The 16645-nt window shown below is 46.1% G+C and overlaps 1 protein-coding gene across 3 annotated transcripts in view; it reads left to right on the plus strand.

The window, feature by feature from the left end:
- LOC120541149 (potassium channel subfamily T member 2) overlaps positions 1 to 16645 on the plus strand; it is a 179785-nt gene that overhangs the window by 152383 nt on the left and 10757 nt on the right. For all 3 annotated transcript variants that reach the window (XM_039772503.1, XM_039772501.1, XM_039772502.1), the window contains exons 17-25: positions 6349 to 6501; positions 6606 to 6844; positions 9739 to 9997; positions 10457 to 10562; positions 12360 to 12532; positions 12835 to 12906; positions 14732 to 14866; positions 15851 to 15962; positions 16225 to 16326. In XM_039772503.1, the coding sequence (XP_039628437.1) occupies positions 6349 to 6501; positions 6606 to 6844; positions 9739 to 9997; positions 10457 to 10562; positions 12360 to 12532; positions 12835 to 12906; positions 14732 to 14866; positions 15851 to 15962; positions 16225 to 16326 (1351 nt within the window). The remainder of the gene's footprint in view (positions 1 to 6348; positions 6502 to 6605; positions 6845 to 9738; positions 9998 to 10456; positions 10563 to 12359; positions 12533 to 12834; positions 12907 to 14731; positions 14867 to 15850; positions 15963 to 16224; positions 16327 to 16645) is intronic.

Raw genomic sequence — 16645 nt, forward strand, 5'->3', positions numbered from 1 at the left:
AGCCTTGAGTCTGTAGATTCTTCTCTATCAGCTTTGCACACCACTGTAGATATTTGCCCCCCACTCTTCTTTACAGTTTAACTGTTCAGGTTCGGTCACATTGGCTGGTGAGCGTTGCTGGTCTGCTATCGTCAGATCTTTCCACAGATTTAGGTCTGGGCTCTGACTGGCCACACCAGGACATTCACTGTTTTCTCCTTCAGCCACTGTGTGGTCAGTTTTGCTGTGTGCTTCAGCTCGTTCTCGTGTTGAGAGGTGAACATTCTGCCCATCTTCAACTTTCTGCCAGAGGGTAGCAGGTTTCCTGAAGAATTTGACAGTATTTTGCCCCATCCGTTTTTCCTTCTACCCTAACGAGACCCCCACAACAGGATGCTGCCCCCTCTATGCTATACTGTAGGTATGGTGTGTTGTGGAAGGTGAGCTGCATTGCTGTACCGTTTGGTGTTGAGGCCAAATAGTTTGATTTTGTTCTCATCTGACCAGAAGACCTTTTTCCACTTGGCATCAGAATCGTCAAGGTGCATTCTGGGAAAGCTCCAACGAGCCTTAATGTGGCCTTTCTTGAGAAGAGCGACCCTCCAGAACAAGCCACCATGGTGGAGCACTTGTGAAATTGTTGTCACATGCACACCATTAATGACCACTCTGTGCCATCAAATCCTGTAACTCCATTGACCTCTTGGTGGCCTCTCTTACCAGTTTCCTCCTTGCTCTCCCATCCAGTTTGGAGGGTCCTAGGAGTACCAAATACTTCTTTATGATGGACTTTACTGAGCTCCCTGGGATTGATAAAGCCTTTGAGATGTTTTGGTCTCCATCTCCTGCCTTATTTCTGTCCACAACTCTCCCTGAGATCTTTTCAAAGTGGCCTGCCACCCACAGCCGGTTGCCTACAGTCAGTTGCACCACCAAGTGAGGGAATGAATGGACCAGGAACAGCTTCACTAATCACACTCATTACAACTGAGCACCGGTGGGAGGAAGTCAGTGACCACCATGGAAATGGTGGGCACTGACACCTGATGGAGTTTATGATCCTTTATTCATCTCAGGATTTCTTGTTTTTGATTTTTTTTAATTCTTCTGAACTGTAGCTGTGATATCCTTCACTTGGATGTTAGAGATGGCATTGAGTAAGTAAAGCTGGGAAGAAGTATTAGTTTGTGTTTTCATTTAAGGCTGTAAAGCAAAAAATGGGAATATTTCAAAGGGGGGATTCTTTTCTATACCCACTGTGTGTGGCATCAGAGAGTGAGGGGGGGGGTTATCCCCTCACGAATTGATATTCCATTATACTGGAAAGCGGTGGTCCTTGAAGACCAGAGTGAGATGTGCTGGTGCACACTGTTTACCACTGATGAAAAATGGAAACCTGCTGGTACGCCAGCGCACTTCAAGCCCTGCTTCCACAGAAAAGAAAAAAAAATGTCGCTTTGGAAATTCCAAAATGTAACGCTGAAATAAAGCAGCGAGTCTGAAAACCAAATTTAAAAACTTGAATTCAGTAAAGAAAAACATATTCAGCCCAAAATAAATTAAAAGAAACAAAAGTGCCTGGCGTTGGGCGTCTGGGAGGAAGGAAGAACAACATGGGCGGCAAGAGTGAACGTTCAAAATGGCGTCACGTAACGCTAAGGGGAATTAAACAATATGGAAAATATTTCAAATGTAACTGGACAGAGCCTAGAGAATCTCGCCAATGAGAGTTGGACTTGGCCCCCCGGTGACCATTCACATTCCTCGTTAGAATGCACATGCCAGCCCATCGTGGTCACTGGCAGGACTCCCCTTGCCACTGTTTCGGTCACTTTGGCCGCGTCGTGCCCCCCAGTGGAGCTCGGTAATAAGTGCCAGCCGGCACCAGGCTGTAGTTGTCCATCTGAAGACGAGTTCAATTTTCCTTGCGGTGATGGATGCTGACAGCAGAAGAAAAGCTGAGTGATTTGATTTTGGAAACGGGAGCTTCCATTCAGCATCGACTCCACACATTAATCTAATCCTCCTGGAGCTTCACACGCCGCCGACGTGAACGGGGGTCTTTGTACCTGTCACGCTCACAAAGGGACTCTGGCAATCAAATCGCTGCAATTTTCCAATTAGCCCAAAAGTGGCACCCAATCAGGCTTTTTTTTTTGGGTTAAAGGCATTGATTGGGCCCTGCAGATGGCAGCAACATTGAAATATTTTGCTCCTCCGTCTGCCTTTTGTGTCTCGGCTCCTTTGTCTTGGACTTGTTTTCTTAATTGCAGCTTGAAAGGCTCGCCAGCTTGCCGTATAGAAATGAAGCATTTTTGCCTTAAATTAAACAAAATTAAAAGATGGAGTCTTTTGTTTCAGTGCAGCGTGGCACTTGGATACCCATGAGTTGTGCCATCATCTCCTTCGCCTTCCCCCACTTCTTTAAATGGCTTTGATGTCGCACAGTGCCCCCACCAGGTAAACAGTAGTACTTCATCAGTGTATGTATTGATGGGGGATAATTGTGAGGGGCACCGTAACCTCAAACTGTCCTGCCAGAGGTAGTGAAGAGCCAAACAGACACTTTGACCGTGGCAACCAGCTGGCGCTTAAATTCAGTTTGCACTGCCAGCCGCTCAGTATACCGTTTGTATGTCTAAGTATACACTGCACGCATTTCACTGTGTAATGTCAGCCTTTCAGTGTATTGTGTACGGGATTCAGTGTACGGTGTATGGTGTGTTTGGCGCACAGTTTTCAGTCTGGAGTCTGACCTTTTGGTAAACAGCGGATGCAATTTGATGTACAGGGCATGTGCTGCAGGATAGAGTGTAGGCATTTCAGCGTATTGTGTGTGTGTGTGTCAGTCAGTGTACAGCAAATGCATCTCATTACATACATTCAGTACGTAGGGCACGTGTTTCAGTATACGGTGAATGCATTACATATGTTATAGTAGTGTGTGTGTTTCAACACACAGTGTATGCATACAGAGTGTGTATTGTGAATGTATCTCCGCATCCACTTTATGCATTTCATCATATGGTGTATATGTTTCGTATACTGTGTATGCATTTCTTACAGCTTATACTGCAAGCCTTTTAGGAAATGGTAATCATTTCAGTGTATGCTGTAGCAGAAGCATTTCAGTATATACAGTAAGTAGGTGTGACTCAGGGCAAAGTATGGGCACTTCATTATATAGTGTTTGTGTGTCATAATATATATGTTAGAGTATGTAGTGCATGTGTCCAGCGTAGGCAGTTCAGAATACACATTCAGTATCGGGGCTCTCGTCTCAGTGCACAGTATATGTATTATAAAGTGCGTGCGTCTCTCTGTAAAGAGTATCTGCTTTAGACTGTAAGCATTGTGGTACGTTACGCCTGTAGTTCAGCATATATTGGATGCGTTTCAGTGTTAGGTGTATGTGTTTCATTATACAGCCTATGCACTTCAGCAAACTGTTTCAGTATACGTGCGCATGTCAGTGTACAGCATATGCATTTTATGAATGTTTTTAACATGTGATAAGCATATACAGTAATGAATGTATTTCAGTGCTCAGTGTCTGCGTTTTGGTGGACTGCGTGTCTATTTCAGATGTGACACTAGGGGGCGCTGTCACTCCTCAAACCCTGCAGACAAACGTCCAGGACACCAAGTAAAAATACTAGAGATAATTTAAATTTCTTCTTTTCTTTGATATGGTGCCACAGTGCACCACTACTACAATAAATCAATAATTACAAATACAGTACAATAAATCCTCCTCTCTGCCCAGCAGCTCCATCACACTACCACTCAACTCTGGCTCAGCTAGCTGGGTTTCCCATAGTCCTTTAAATAGTCCTTGACCTGGAAGTGCTCCTGTCCTTCTGTCCATGTGATTCCATAGCACTTCCGGGTCAGATAAAGACATATTTTTCTTCAACCCGGAAGTACTTCAGTTCTTCCGTCACCGTGACTTGGGAGTACTTCCGGGCTATAAGGAAAATAAAAACCCTCGCGTCTCCCTGCAGTGTCCCACAATGGCACCCAGCAGGGCCTATGAAGCCGAACTCCATCTCCCATGGTGTCCTGCGGGAATCTGCGGCACCTCTATGCTGCAGGGAAGACGACATCTAGTGGCCGGGATGAGCTGCCGGCCGTCCATCACACAGTCTGTTGTGCATGTGTTTCATCATTTCAGTATACAGTGGTACCTCTGGTCACAACCGTAATTCATTCCACAACTCCAACCCAATTTGGTCACGACGCAAACATAATTTCCCCAAAAGATGGTATGTAAATTAATCCGTTCCAGACCGTACGTACTGTATGTAAAACAAAAAATAGCACAAAAATAGTTAATTATACCCTAGAATGCACCGTGTATTAGTAAACTACATGTAAAAACATTGAATAACACTGAGAAAACGTCGAACAACAGAGAAAACTAACATTGGAAGAGTTTGCGCTAGACCCTTACGAACCGCTCGCTGTAAACACTTTTCCATGAGTTTTTAGCACAGGGAAAATAATTAAAGTTTGAAAAATCCTTAATTTATACAAAAACTAACCGTAAACAAGCAAGAAAACTAACCTTCCATGAGTCGAGTTCTGGCGGAGAAAACGGAGAATGGCAAATCATTGGCGCGTACAAACCAGAAGGGAAACTGGCCGCCAGTGATTTTGTTCACCACCAGAGCGTGTGGTCATGAACAGAGGTGAAATTTTGGTGAGTACGTGTTCGGAAACGTTTGTGACCAGAGGTTCTACTGTATGGGGATGTGTCTCAGTGCACATCTTCAATATACGGGCAAGCCTTTCAGCATACAGTGTGCGCATTTCACCTAACGGTGTACGTTTTTGAAGTATTTGGTTTAAGTATCTTGGCATACAGTGTCAGTACAGTACAATCCCTCTTAACTGGCCTCGCATTAACCGGCCGACGGATTAACCGGCCTGTTAAAATAAGATAAAGTAAAAAAAAAAATGTAATCCTGAGTTCTATTATTCTACAGTGTATTATATTCTATGTATGCACTTCCTCCTTTCCTGGAAGCTGAGAGGGCTCCTACGCTCAGAATGATTTCTGTTTTCATATTCCTTTCTGAATTTTCCACAGTGCCTTCTTCTTTCTACCTGGCTGCTCCCCTGCTTCTCCCATCAGCCTTCGCAACAGGAGAGTCGCCCTACCTGCAGGTGCAGCTGCCTTCCATACTGGTCCGGTAGCCCTCCAATCCCTGGCTACATCAGGCTCCATCCGGACCGAGACTTGGGTTCTTTTCCCAGCAGGCAGAGCGCTCACACTGGGGCTAAACCAGCCCAGAGCCTCCACGACTGCCGCTGCCTTTCGATGGCCAGTCGTCTTCAATATCGGTCACTCCGGCTCTGTGATCGCTCAGCTGGGGAGACCACTTTCTTTAGCCCCACCAAGTATCGGCCAAACACTCCTCTGCAGGGGTTCACCTCCCAGCTCCCTGTCTTTGCTCCATCAAATCTGCTCTCTCGCTAGCTCGCTCTGGCTTTTCTCTATCTGCTTCCTTCTCCATTAACCTCCCGTTCTTTCCTGTTCTCCCCCTAGCCAATTCGTGCTTCTGTTTATCATGGGGACGTGGTTCAGATGTGGCAATTAGCGGTTCCTGGGAACAATTACGGATGCGGACGACTCCTCACCTGTGCACTTAATCTAGGATTGCCCGCATCACGAATTCCCCGGGAACCGATCGGCCACACGTACTCGCTAAGCCGCAAGCACAATGATTATTTATTTAAAAAATGGCCTTTTTCACTTGAGATGTGGACCCGCTACACCACACTGACCAGTCGTTGTACGAGAAATAAACCCGTTTGCGAAATCTTGGATGAAGCTTTGTGGATATGGTTTCTTCAGGAACATCGAAGAGGTACAGTACATACCTTAAAAATATTTTTCTACATGAAAATAGGTATGCGTGGGATTAACTGGCCAAAACAGCAACCGGCCACAGGTCCAGCCCTGAGGTGGCCAGTTAAGAGGGATTGTGCTGTATTATAAAGTGTGTGTGTTTCAGTGTACAGAGTATGTGCTTTAGACTGTAGCCTGTGAGCATTGTGGTATATCGTGTGTGTGTTTCAGCGTATATTTTATTAGATGTGTGTGTGTGTGTGTTTCAGTGTACAGGTTCTGCATTTTAGTATGCACTTGGTGAGTGTGATAAGCATTTCAGCATACACACTAACGTATGCCTTTGGGTGGGCCGTGTTTCCATTTCCCTGTACTGTGTGCGTGGGCCACTTGTGTGTTTCAGTGTACAGCGCGAGTCTTTCAGCAGTTGGCTGTTATGGTTTGGTTTCCTCCAATTCCATCTCTTCCCCTAATCCCCCCAAACCTCTCATGGTGTCCCCCTTTGTCCCCCACAGAGAGGCAGGCCCCGGATCAGCGGAGCTCTGGCAGCGCATGTACAGCCGCTGCTCGGCCAACGAGGTTCACCACATTCGCCTGGAGGAGAGCAAGTTCCTCGGAGAGTACCAGGGAAAGAGCTTCACCTACGCCTCATTCCACGCTCACAAGAAGTGCGTCCTCCCCTCGCTGGACCCCCCCGCGGCGTCTTGTTAGTTTTGCTGGATGAGGTTTTCCTGGCTGGCCAGTCTTCATCACCTTGAAACTGTCTCCACAGGTACGGGGTGTGTCTCATCGGAGTGAGGCGGGTGGACAACGCTAACATCCTTTTGAACCCTGGGCCATGCCACATCATGAGTGGCTCAGATACCTGCTTCTACATCAACATCTCCAAAGAGGAGAACTCGGCGTTCATTTTCAAACAGCAGGAGGCGCTGCGAGGGAGTCATGGGCCTCCCCAGACGATCTATCATGGCCTGACCCGCCTTCCAGTTCACAGTATTATCGCCAGCATGGGTGAGTGTCATACGATGGCATGGAGCGGTCACGTACACTCGGTGGTCTCACAGGGTTCAGGTTCTCTTCAGTCATGCTGTATTATCTCGGTACAGATGCACCATCGGCAGTGAGATATTTCAGATCCTTACTATCGTCAGACCTTCTGAGCCGTTACAGACAGAGCAGTGTTAGACTACAGCACCCTCTGCAGGCCGCTTAACAAAGGACAGACAGGAGGACAAATCTGTGAGGTCTTTCACATCTGGACCCCCGCGGCCTTTGGGCTTTATGCAGACTGCTGTGATCTGTATCCCCAGGTCTGGCCAGTCCCATCTGTCAAGCCCACAATGGATGGCCAGTCATTCAGTCTCAGATCTTAGGTGACATTCTTGTCTCTGCTTGACAAATGGGACATTATCTAGTCCTTGATGTGCCCAGGAACATCTGTAGCCAGTACTACAGGGCCTGGTGGGGTCAGGCTAGCTTATTTGTTGAGAGTGACATCTCCACGTGGCTTTTAAGGACAGTAGGATACCAGACACAGGCCTGGCCAAACTCCTCATCGACTTGTCGCTGACACAGTCAGAAGAAGACGGGCCGCAGAGTAAGAGCTGCCATTGTAATCAGAGTTATGGCTCCCCGTTTTTCACCGTCTGTAGGTTCATGATTTGGTTATGCGCCCCACAATATATTTTATCATTATGGTGACGTTACTAGGGTGCCATCTTGTTGATTGTTCTTCTTCTAGGTGGTACTATTTTGTGATTGTTCTGCCTGGCTGTGACCATGTTCTCTTTGCTGACCATGTCCCTCACAAGTTTTCTGATCAGACATCACCATTGCTTTGTCACACACTCCCTATTTAAGATGGTGGCTTGTCAAGGACTTTATCTAAATCACCAGAAATGTATTTTGCAGTTTAACTCAGGGGGTATGGGGAATACATCTACATGCTGTTAGGACCTCAGGTCAGGATGAGCCCCTCTGATTCGGCGATTTGCTGTATCCATTGTCATCACAGAGCAGCTCAAGCCCAACTGCTGTAACAGCCACTTGTGTTATCTCTTGGGTGGAAGACAGGAGATGATTTGTTATTTCCTCCTTCCTCTTCCTAGTTACCGTTCACTGGACCATACAAAACACCACATCAGGCAAATCCAGAAGCGTCAAGTGGACCCCGTTGTCCTTGCTGGAAGACCTGGGCTTTGCCGATGACCCCGCTGTGCTCTCCTCTAAACATGGCCGATAGACAGCACACAAACAGGCCTGATTATCCGCCCCATCAAATTAAAGTGATGAACGTCAACCCAGCAACTGATGACCGAGCACAGTGGACGGATGGTAACCCTCCTGAGAATGTCGAGGAGTTGACTTATTTGAGAAGTGCCGTCAGTATCCCTGATGCAATTATTGAAGATATCAGGGTGCATTAAAGGAAAGCTCACATCACCTTCACCAGACTCCAGTCTGTCAGAAGGTCCCATCAATACGACCTTTAGCAGTGCTCCGTGCTGGAGAGTATTTCCATCTGACTTGATCTCTTGATGTCTGAGAAGGATCTGCGGAATTTTCAGGCCTGAGAAGATCACAGTAAGACATGATATCAAATGTCGCTGCCTTGATATCATGTGTTAAGGATGGACTGAGAGTGTGTCCCAAAAGTGGCTTTCAGATGGACTCTCATCTGGAAAGAAGACACAAGGACAGTCAAAAACAATGGAGTGGAGGACAATAACATGTGAACCTCACCTGGGGTGACCATGGAAGCAAGTCAGTTCAGCCTCATGTCCCAATTGGGACACTGAGGACTAGTAGGGTTAGCTCTTACCAACTTGAAGGGTCCCTAGCTGACCTCAAGAAATTGAGGTCTCTCCTACAAGTCATGGGCAGTATTGGAGAGGGAGCCTTCCACTGGCCTACTGGAGGAGTGGAAGGGAAACAAGATGGAGCTGTCTGCTCAGCAGCACTGAACACATCTGGTGGGCATAGCTGAGCTCCAGTGTCACTGTTAGATATCCCAGGTCAACCAGTGGCTGTGGTCTGCAGTATACACTGATAACTACGCAAGGTGAACGATCTGGGGGATTCAGCTGTGGCAACCCAGCGAGGCTGGCAACTTTAATGTTTGCCATGTTGCACTTACTATACATATCCTTGAGCCATGCTGGTGGTTTATTGAATCAATAAAGTGCACAACAGGAGGGCATATTTTGTGAAAGACACGTCTAGACGTTAGTGATGTTTCACATAAAGAGAGCCGCGCTGGCCGATTGGATGACGACTGCAGGGAATTGTACTTAGCCTGACGGATTTATGGGAAAGTGAATTAGCAAAAACATCATCGGGCGGCACATTGCGTACATGACGGGAAACCGGCAGACTGTGGGCATAAATTGGGCACCCAGACAGAACATTTCATTCACAGTAATGTGGCATGTGCTATTTATGTGCTTGTTGCATTGCTTGCTTGGGTTTATGTAAATAACCATTCTATCTATCTACGTACTACCCAGCCAACTCTACCAAAAGTAATTTCTATCTATCTATCTATCTATCTATCTATCTATCTATCTATCTATCTTATAGTGCCTTTCACTCTATCTATCTATCTATCTATCTATCTATCTATCTATCTATCTATCTATCTATCTATCTATCATATAATACCTTTCACATGTATCTCTTCTAGCTTATCACAATGTTTTATTCTTAAATCCTTTTTCTCTTTTTCATCTCTCTCATTCGTTCCACTTATCTTTTCATTCTTCCCTCTTCCTACATTCACATGCCAGGTGCCATTCTTTCGACACCCTTAAATTATTTTTTATTAATTGAGTTTTCCAATATCGATTTCCAGTAAAGAAGCAGTCCTCATTTTTCTCTCTCTTTTTTTATCCTCTACTTCCTGACAGGGACGGTGGCAATTGACTTACATGATTCAAGCAGTGGCGGAGGAGGTGGCAGCCCAGACAGTGGCGGAGGGGGAGAAGGTGGCAACACCCTGACATTGCCCATCAGCGACCCTGGCAAAGAGCGGCGGCACAGCATAGCGCCCGTGCTAGAGCTCATGGACAGTGTGCCAACGCCTTCCTTTGACCTGCTAAGCGATCAGTCTGAGGATGAGGCTGGCCCGGAGGACGATGACCAGCAGGACGGTGCTGCCACTAATGAGTAGGTCCTTCTCCACTGTCCTAACATTCTAAAAAAATGGCTCCTGTCTTCTGGTTTCAGCAGGGAAAAAATGAATGGTGCTATTTGAGTCTGTTGTTAGTATATCATCCATGTTTAATCCTGGTCAGTTTCAGTGGTGCCAGAAATTGCAATGGCAACAGCAAGGCAGAAAAATGTGCCAGAGAGTGGGATTTATTGGGGGGTTGGAAGATCACCATAGATACCCAAAAAAGTTCAAGCAAAATAGAAGTGATGAGAAAGTGAGGGTTGGAATGAAGGAGACCCCCATGGTGATTCATTTAGACACACAAATCAGACAAAAATGATGGCACTGGGGTGGCTCAGGTGTGTGAGCTTTTAATGGCAGAGGGTGGGTCGTGGGGGCATCCCCTAGGGAATAAGGAGGTTGCCGTTTCAGTTTTCATAACTCATTTATGGATGAATTGGTGTGCTTGGCAGGTGGGTGAAGGGCTACCCCATGAACTCACCTTACATCGGGAGCTCGCCAACGTTATGCCATCTGCTCCAAGAGAAGGTGCCATTCTGCTGCCTTCGGCTGGACAAGGTAAGGGGGCTGAAGGTGATCAGAATGAAAAAGTGGAGTATTTATGTATGGCGGAGCTGACAGAAGCAATTGATTGATGGATGGTTGTCTTATATATAGTGCCTGTCCTATCTGTTATATGACACCTTTCATATATGCTTATCTGTTTTGTATAGTGCCTTTCATATCTATCTGCCTATTGTCACAAACTTGACTCGGAGACATAGAAAGTTTTGGGGCAGCCACCCATGTAATTGGTATCCTGGCTGCAAAAAGTCGTAAAAATGTATAAAGCACTGATGTGCACAAAAACGACTCCAAAACAGAACTGAGGGAAAAGGGAAAAGGAGGAGGCTTTTAAAGGGGAAGATGGGAAGTGAGATCAAAGGGGCCGGGCTCATGAAGGTCTTCAGCCAAAGGCTCGAGCCCAGACATGACATCACAGGGGCTGGAGCCTGCAAGGACTCCTTTCATAGGCTCGGTCCCGGAAGTGAAGGTGGAATCTCCCGTGAATGGTCTGCAGAAATGAGAGAAAAAGAGTCAGTGCACTCTGCCATATGCGGTATGCGGTATGACTCAGAAATGCCCTTACTCAAGACATTTAGCTGCCTCCCATGCTCATATGTGTGACACTATTTAATTTTGTGATCCTGCCTATTATGCTAAAATGAATATCTATCTATCTATCTATCTATCTATCTATCTATCTATCTATCTATCTATCTATCTATCTATCTATCTATCTATCTGGCAGACAGTGTGATATAATGGTTAAGGCTTTTACTTCAGACCCTGAGATTGTAGGTTCGATTCCTGCTACACTTTGCGACCACAAGCAAGTCACTTCACCTACATGTGCTTCAAGTGGATAATAATAAGTAAAGTTAATAGAAATGATCACATACTAGGAGACACACGGACCTCAGGTGTCATCCAAGCGGCAAAAGGTTTTTTACGCCACACAAGCTTGACACTTAACGATTGTCTGAGCTGTCATTCTTTCTTCTTCCTATTGTGTAATCAGCTTCTGCAATGTGCTTCACACTCCGCAGATGTCACTGCTTTTCTTTTCCTTTCTGCCGTGTCACCTTCTCAGTCAGCTTCCTGGTGCAGTTTACTATAGGGACGACCCAAACCCCAATAACTTCACCAAGCTTGCCAGTAAGTACATTTCTTTCCTCACCAGCATGTATTGCATCATACACTTTCGATTAAGACCAACATTAAGGTTCTAGCCCCAGTGGTTCTCCAGTAACTATGTTACAGACAGACACAGCCCTGAACATTTTATATATATGGACAGTGTAACAGTATGAAGTAAAGACATAAAAAAATCTGAAAGGCACTAAATAATAAATAGATAGCTACATAGATATGAAAGGCACTATATGATAGATAATTGTAACCTGGTCCTCCAAGGCCCTTTATTCTAGAGCATATCACACCTAATAGGTCATTGATCTTTGGATGTGGGTGTCCTGATGTCTCCCCCTAGTGGCAGCTGTTCCAAATGCATAGGTTCAGGTATCTTGAGTCCATATAGCCATCTAGGTATCCACAGAACACCCTGTCCCTATTTGTCTTTGGCTTTCTATGTACATGTACCTTAATGTGTAAGTGTATATATAAGTGTGTAGTGTATATGTACTGTATATATCGTGTATGTGTGTGTCTCTCTCTGTATATATATATATATATATATATATATGTATGTATGTATGTAGAAGTTACAGGTTTTAAAAACTGACATTCTGCTATTGAGTCCTGTCACCCAACAAATGGAACGTGATGCTCTTAACCGAAGTGCTTCTTCCACAGGCCTGCCATCACAGCCCGTATGAAGACGCCCGCGCCTACGGCTTTAAGAACAAGCTGATCATCGTCTCAGCAGAGAGCGCCGGCAATGGCCTCTACAACTTCATTGTGCCTCTAAGGGCTTATTACCGACCCAAAAAGGAGCTGAACCCCATTGTTCTGCTGCTTGAGAACCCGTGAGTTGGCTGGCGAGGATCCACAGGATGCCTGTGTGTGTGTGGGTGGGGGGGGTCTGTCAGTTTCTCTACTATTTGTAAATGGAGGTTCAGGGTACAAAGAAGGACTAGGTGGCCAGTGGCGGGCAATGGTGAAAGTAGATGGGGGGTTGCAGCATATTCCACAGAGAGCTTGCTTTCATATTCAGTTTTGATGGATGAGGCTTTTATGCCACCTTGGGATGTCCTTTGAACTCTGACCTTTTCGAAGTGCTCCGTTTTTACCTTTGGTCTTCTTTCACTCTGATTTTCTTACTTTTTAGGCCTGAAGCCCATTTTCTAGATGCCATTTGCTGGTTTCCAATGGTGTACTACACAGTGGGCTCCATTGACAAGTAAGTCATTGTATTTCTTTCTTTATGTGTGGCCCTTTTGAGACCCCTGCAAGAGTGAATGAGTTTTCTACAATGCATGAGGGCCCTGAAATCAGCTATTTGAGACCATACACATCTTCGATGCAGGAATCATGCCTCTTGTGCAGTGCTTGACAATAACACTTACTTTATTCCAGTGTATAAGAACCCCACCCAGCCTACTGTCCCTTAAACCTCTAACCCCACCCAGCCTACTGACACTCATACGTATAACCCCACCCAGCCTACTGATGCTCATGTAAAATCCCGCCCAGCCTACTGTTACTTAAACCTCTAACCCCGCCCTGCCTACTGACACTCATACGTATAACCCCGCCCAGCCTACTGTCAGTTAAACCTCTAACCCCACCCAGCCTATTGACACCCATGCATATAACCCCGCCCAGCCTACTGATGCTCATGTAAAACCCCGCCCAGCCTACTGTCACTTAAATATCTAACCACACTAGACCTGCTGGCTCTCCTTGTCCAGTGTGTGAACAGCTGAATTTTTTTCTCCCAAACCCAGCAGCTGGCACCGAGTGATGTGTAAATTCACTTTGAAGGACTTCCTGGGAGTAGAAGGGAAGGCCCCTTTTCAGTATATTCAAAAGTGCCAAGCTGTGAGAAAATAATAGAGTGGAATGAGTCTGTATGACTTAAAGGGTAATGCAGTGGGTGACGCTGCCACCTCACAGGTCTGGTACTTCTCCTGGTCCCCTTACCTGTATTGAGTTTGCATGTTCTCTCCTTGTCTCTGTTGGCTGTTTGTTGTTTTTTGTTTTAACTTCCCCATCCCAATGGTTACCTGGTGATTCTAACTTGCCTCTTCTTGTGTGACTGCTGTCCAGTCCTGTGTTGGATCCTGCTCTGAATGCTCCAGGTGTTTCAGTTGTCCTTCCAGTCCCTCACACTGCCAACATGGCGGGCTGGCTGCCTTCTCCCAAATCCCATCATTTGCTCACACCTCCATCTCCTGCAGGGTTTGCCCACTCGTCACGTGGTGTGCCCATGTGAGTAGAGGTATTTAAAAAGCCCTACAGGCCCCTGGCACCAGGAACATACTGTGCTGTGTGATTGATCTCCCAAACCAAGGAGATTAGCGCCTTTACTCCAGCATCCGTCACATCTGCGTTTCTCTGGGTTTATTTTGTTCCTTGTTTATTCCCTCGTCCATTTCACTGCATACCGCTGAGTCACTAAACTGCAGAACAAGGAGCTCCTGCCGTAATGACGCCCCCTGATGGATGGATGTCAGCAGGCCTTAAATCACCTGAAGGCGCTGGCAGGTAGTGTGGTGTATTGGCTAAGGCTTTGGACTTCAAACCATGGGGTTGTGGGTTCAAATTCCGCCGCTGACACCACTGTGTGAACCTGAGCAGGTCACTTCACCCTCCTGTGCTCCAACTGGAAAAACAAAAGAAATAGAACCGATTGTATCTCCATTGTTGTAAGTCACTTTGGATGAAGGCGTTGGCCATATAAATAAATGAAGGCAATGCAGCCCGATTCCCAGACGAGGCTGTACCGAATCTTCCATTTTAGGCCACGCCAGACACATCTTCCCCAAATCTCCTTTCTTTTCTGTGTCGCATCTCATGGAGGAAATATGAAACATCTAAAATACGGTCCTGCATCTCACTCAATTCCACTCATTGAAAACCTCAAGATGTTGCCCATATGTTCTTTTACTGTCACTCCATTGGTCACTATTTAAGGTTATATAGCACCTTTCATGTTACACAGCTGTTGACTTGCACCAACATTATAGACCCCCATTAACTCTCGATCCACTCTGACTCCACAGCTTGGATAGCCTTCTTCGCTGCGGTGTCACCTTTGCAGCCACCATGGTGGTGGTGGACGAGGAGAGCTCTATGATAGCCGAAGAGGACTACATGGCTGACGCCAAGACCATAGTCAACGTACAGACACTCTTTAGGTAAGGGGCTCTCGTATGGAGTGGGGCTTGGGCTTGGTGCTGGACTTTTATCAGGGTGTGCTATCGGTCACAAAGGTGTCCCTGACCTCTCCCAATTCCCAGATCATCTTTGTTTTGGACGTGCATTTTTGATTCGTCCCTCTAAAGAGCTTCCACCATGATGGTGGACGCAGCCATTCCAGGAGCAGATGAGTTTGTCCAGTGTTCTGATTTGTCCATTATTGTGTCTTCTCCTAGTCGATCCATATTAACCAATTATCAAGCAGTGTGACTCCAGGAAGTGTTAATCAATCATGAGGTAGCATCAGAAGAATGCCCACTATGAGGAGTTATACAACGTTCCTTCAGGCTGACCTGTTTAATCCATCGTGTGATTCACTTTGTCCACCATATGTTTTTAGCACCTTCGTATCATACGCTTTTGAAAAGGTGCTATATAAAAATAAATATTTAAGGAGTGATTGGAGGAGCAGGATGATGAGTAGAAAATCCATCAAATTGTACTTCAAGTTTAAGACTTTAGAACTCCGTAGACGTTTGTTCTCTTCTGGCAGTCTTCATCCTGAAAGGCACTACACTGAATGCATTTTGATTGTGTTGCTTTATTTTGTGATCTTGTTCAGTTGTCTGTTTATTTTTGAGGTTTGCTGACCTCAACTCAAACTAAAACTGTTCAAAATAAGGAGCTGGTCAAGTCCAGCAGTGAGATGTTAGTTTAAGTTTAATGCCTACCGGTGGCTCAAGTCATTCAAGTGTTTCAGCTGCGGTGTTCGTCAAGCCGACTGACCGGTGGGTGTTTAAACTGAGCTGTTGTTGACGTTCATTGACCTTCTGGGTTTTAAAGAGAGTTGTGGATCTCACGTCTAGTGTTAAGTGACCAGTGGCTGTTGAAAACAAGGTGTGGGTGAAGGCCACTGTGCCTCATGGGTGCTGGTGATGTCCTCATCGTTGACCAAATCATTGCTCTCCATGTCTCTTCCACAGGCTATTCCCGAGTCTCAGCATCATCACTGAGCTCACCCATCCGGCCAACATGCGCTTCATGCAGTTCAAAGCCAAGGACCACTACTCCCTAGCGCTCTCAAAACTCGAGAAGGTAAGACACGATACTGGATGCTAAAGGGCTCGTCAGCTAGCTTTGTGAGGTTCCATGTTGTGCTGTCTGTCTAGACCACCACACCACTGCCTCCTTAGCATCTGGTGACTTTGTGGTCTTAGGAGGGCAAGAAAGAGCTCATTGGTCATCCGGCTTTGAAGAGGCGGGGCTCCTGCATATCAATGAAATGTTGTCTGAATTGGGGGTGGAGCTTTATAAGTGCTGCCCACTGATTATTAATCATTTTCTCCTTTTGAGCTAGAAAGAGCGAGAGAAAGGGTCCAACCTGGTCTTCATGTTTCGCCTCCCGTTTGCGGCAGGGAAAGTGTTCAGTGTCAGCATGCTGGATACGTTGCTCTATCAGGTAAGCTTATTGAAAACACACTGGCTCTAGTCCAGTGTTTCTCAAACTGGGGGGCCGCAGCCCAAATGTCAGTCACTAAACACTCTAGTTGGGTCATCAGCTTAAGTAAAAGCGGAGAAGTATTAGCCCTAGCTTTAATGTTTCATGGGGTGGGGACCACTGAGTGCAGATTTCAGTTGTACACCTCATCAAAGGGTCAATTGGATCCTGCCTATTGGAGAATTGAAACGACTGCCATACTGTAAGTCCAGTTAGGAGCAGATGGTAACCTGTTACACATCACACTGCACACCTCATTAAGAAAGCCAACTCCCCGTGG

The sequence above is a fragment of the Polypterus senegalus genome, chromosome 12, assembly GCF_016835505.1.
Source record: "Polypterus senegalus isolate Bchr_013 chromosome 12, ASM1683550v1, whole genome shotgun sequence".
Taxonomy (NCBI): domain Eukaryota; kingdom Metazoa; phylum Chordata; class Cladistia; order Polypteriformes; family Polypteridae; genus Polypterus; species Polypterus senegalus.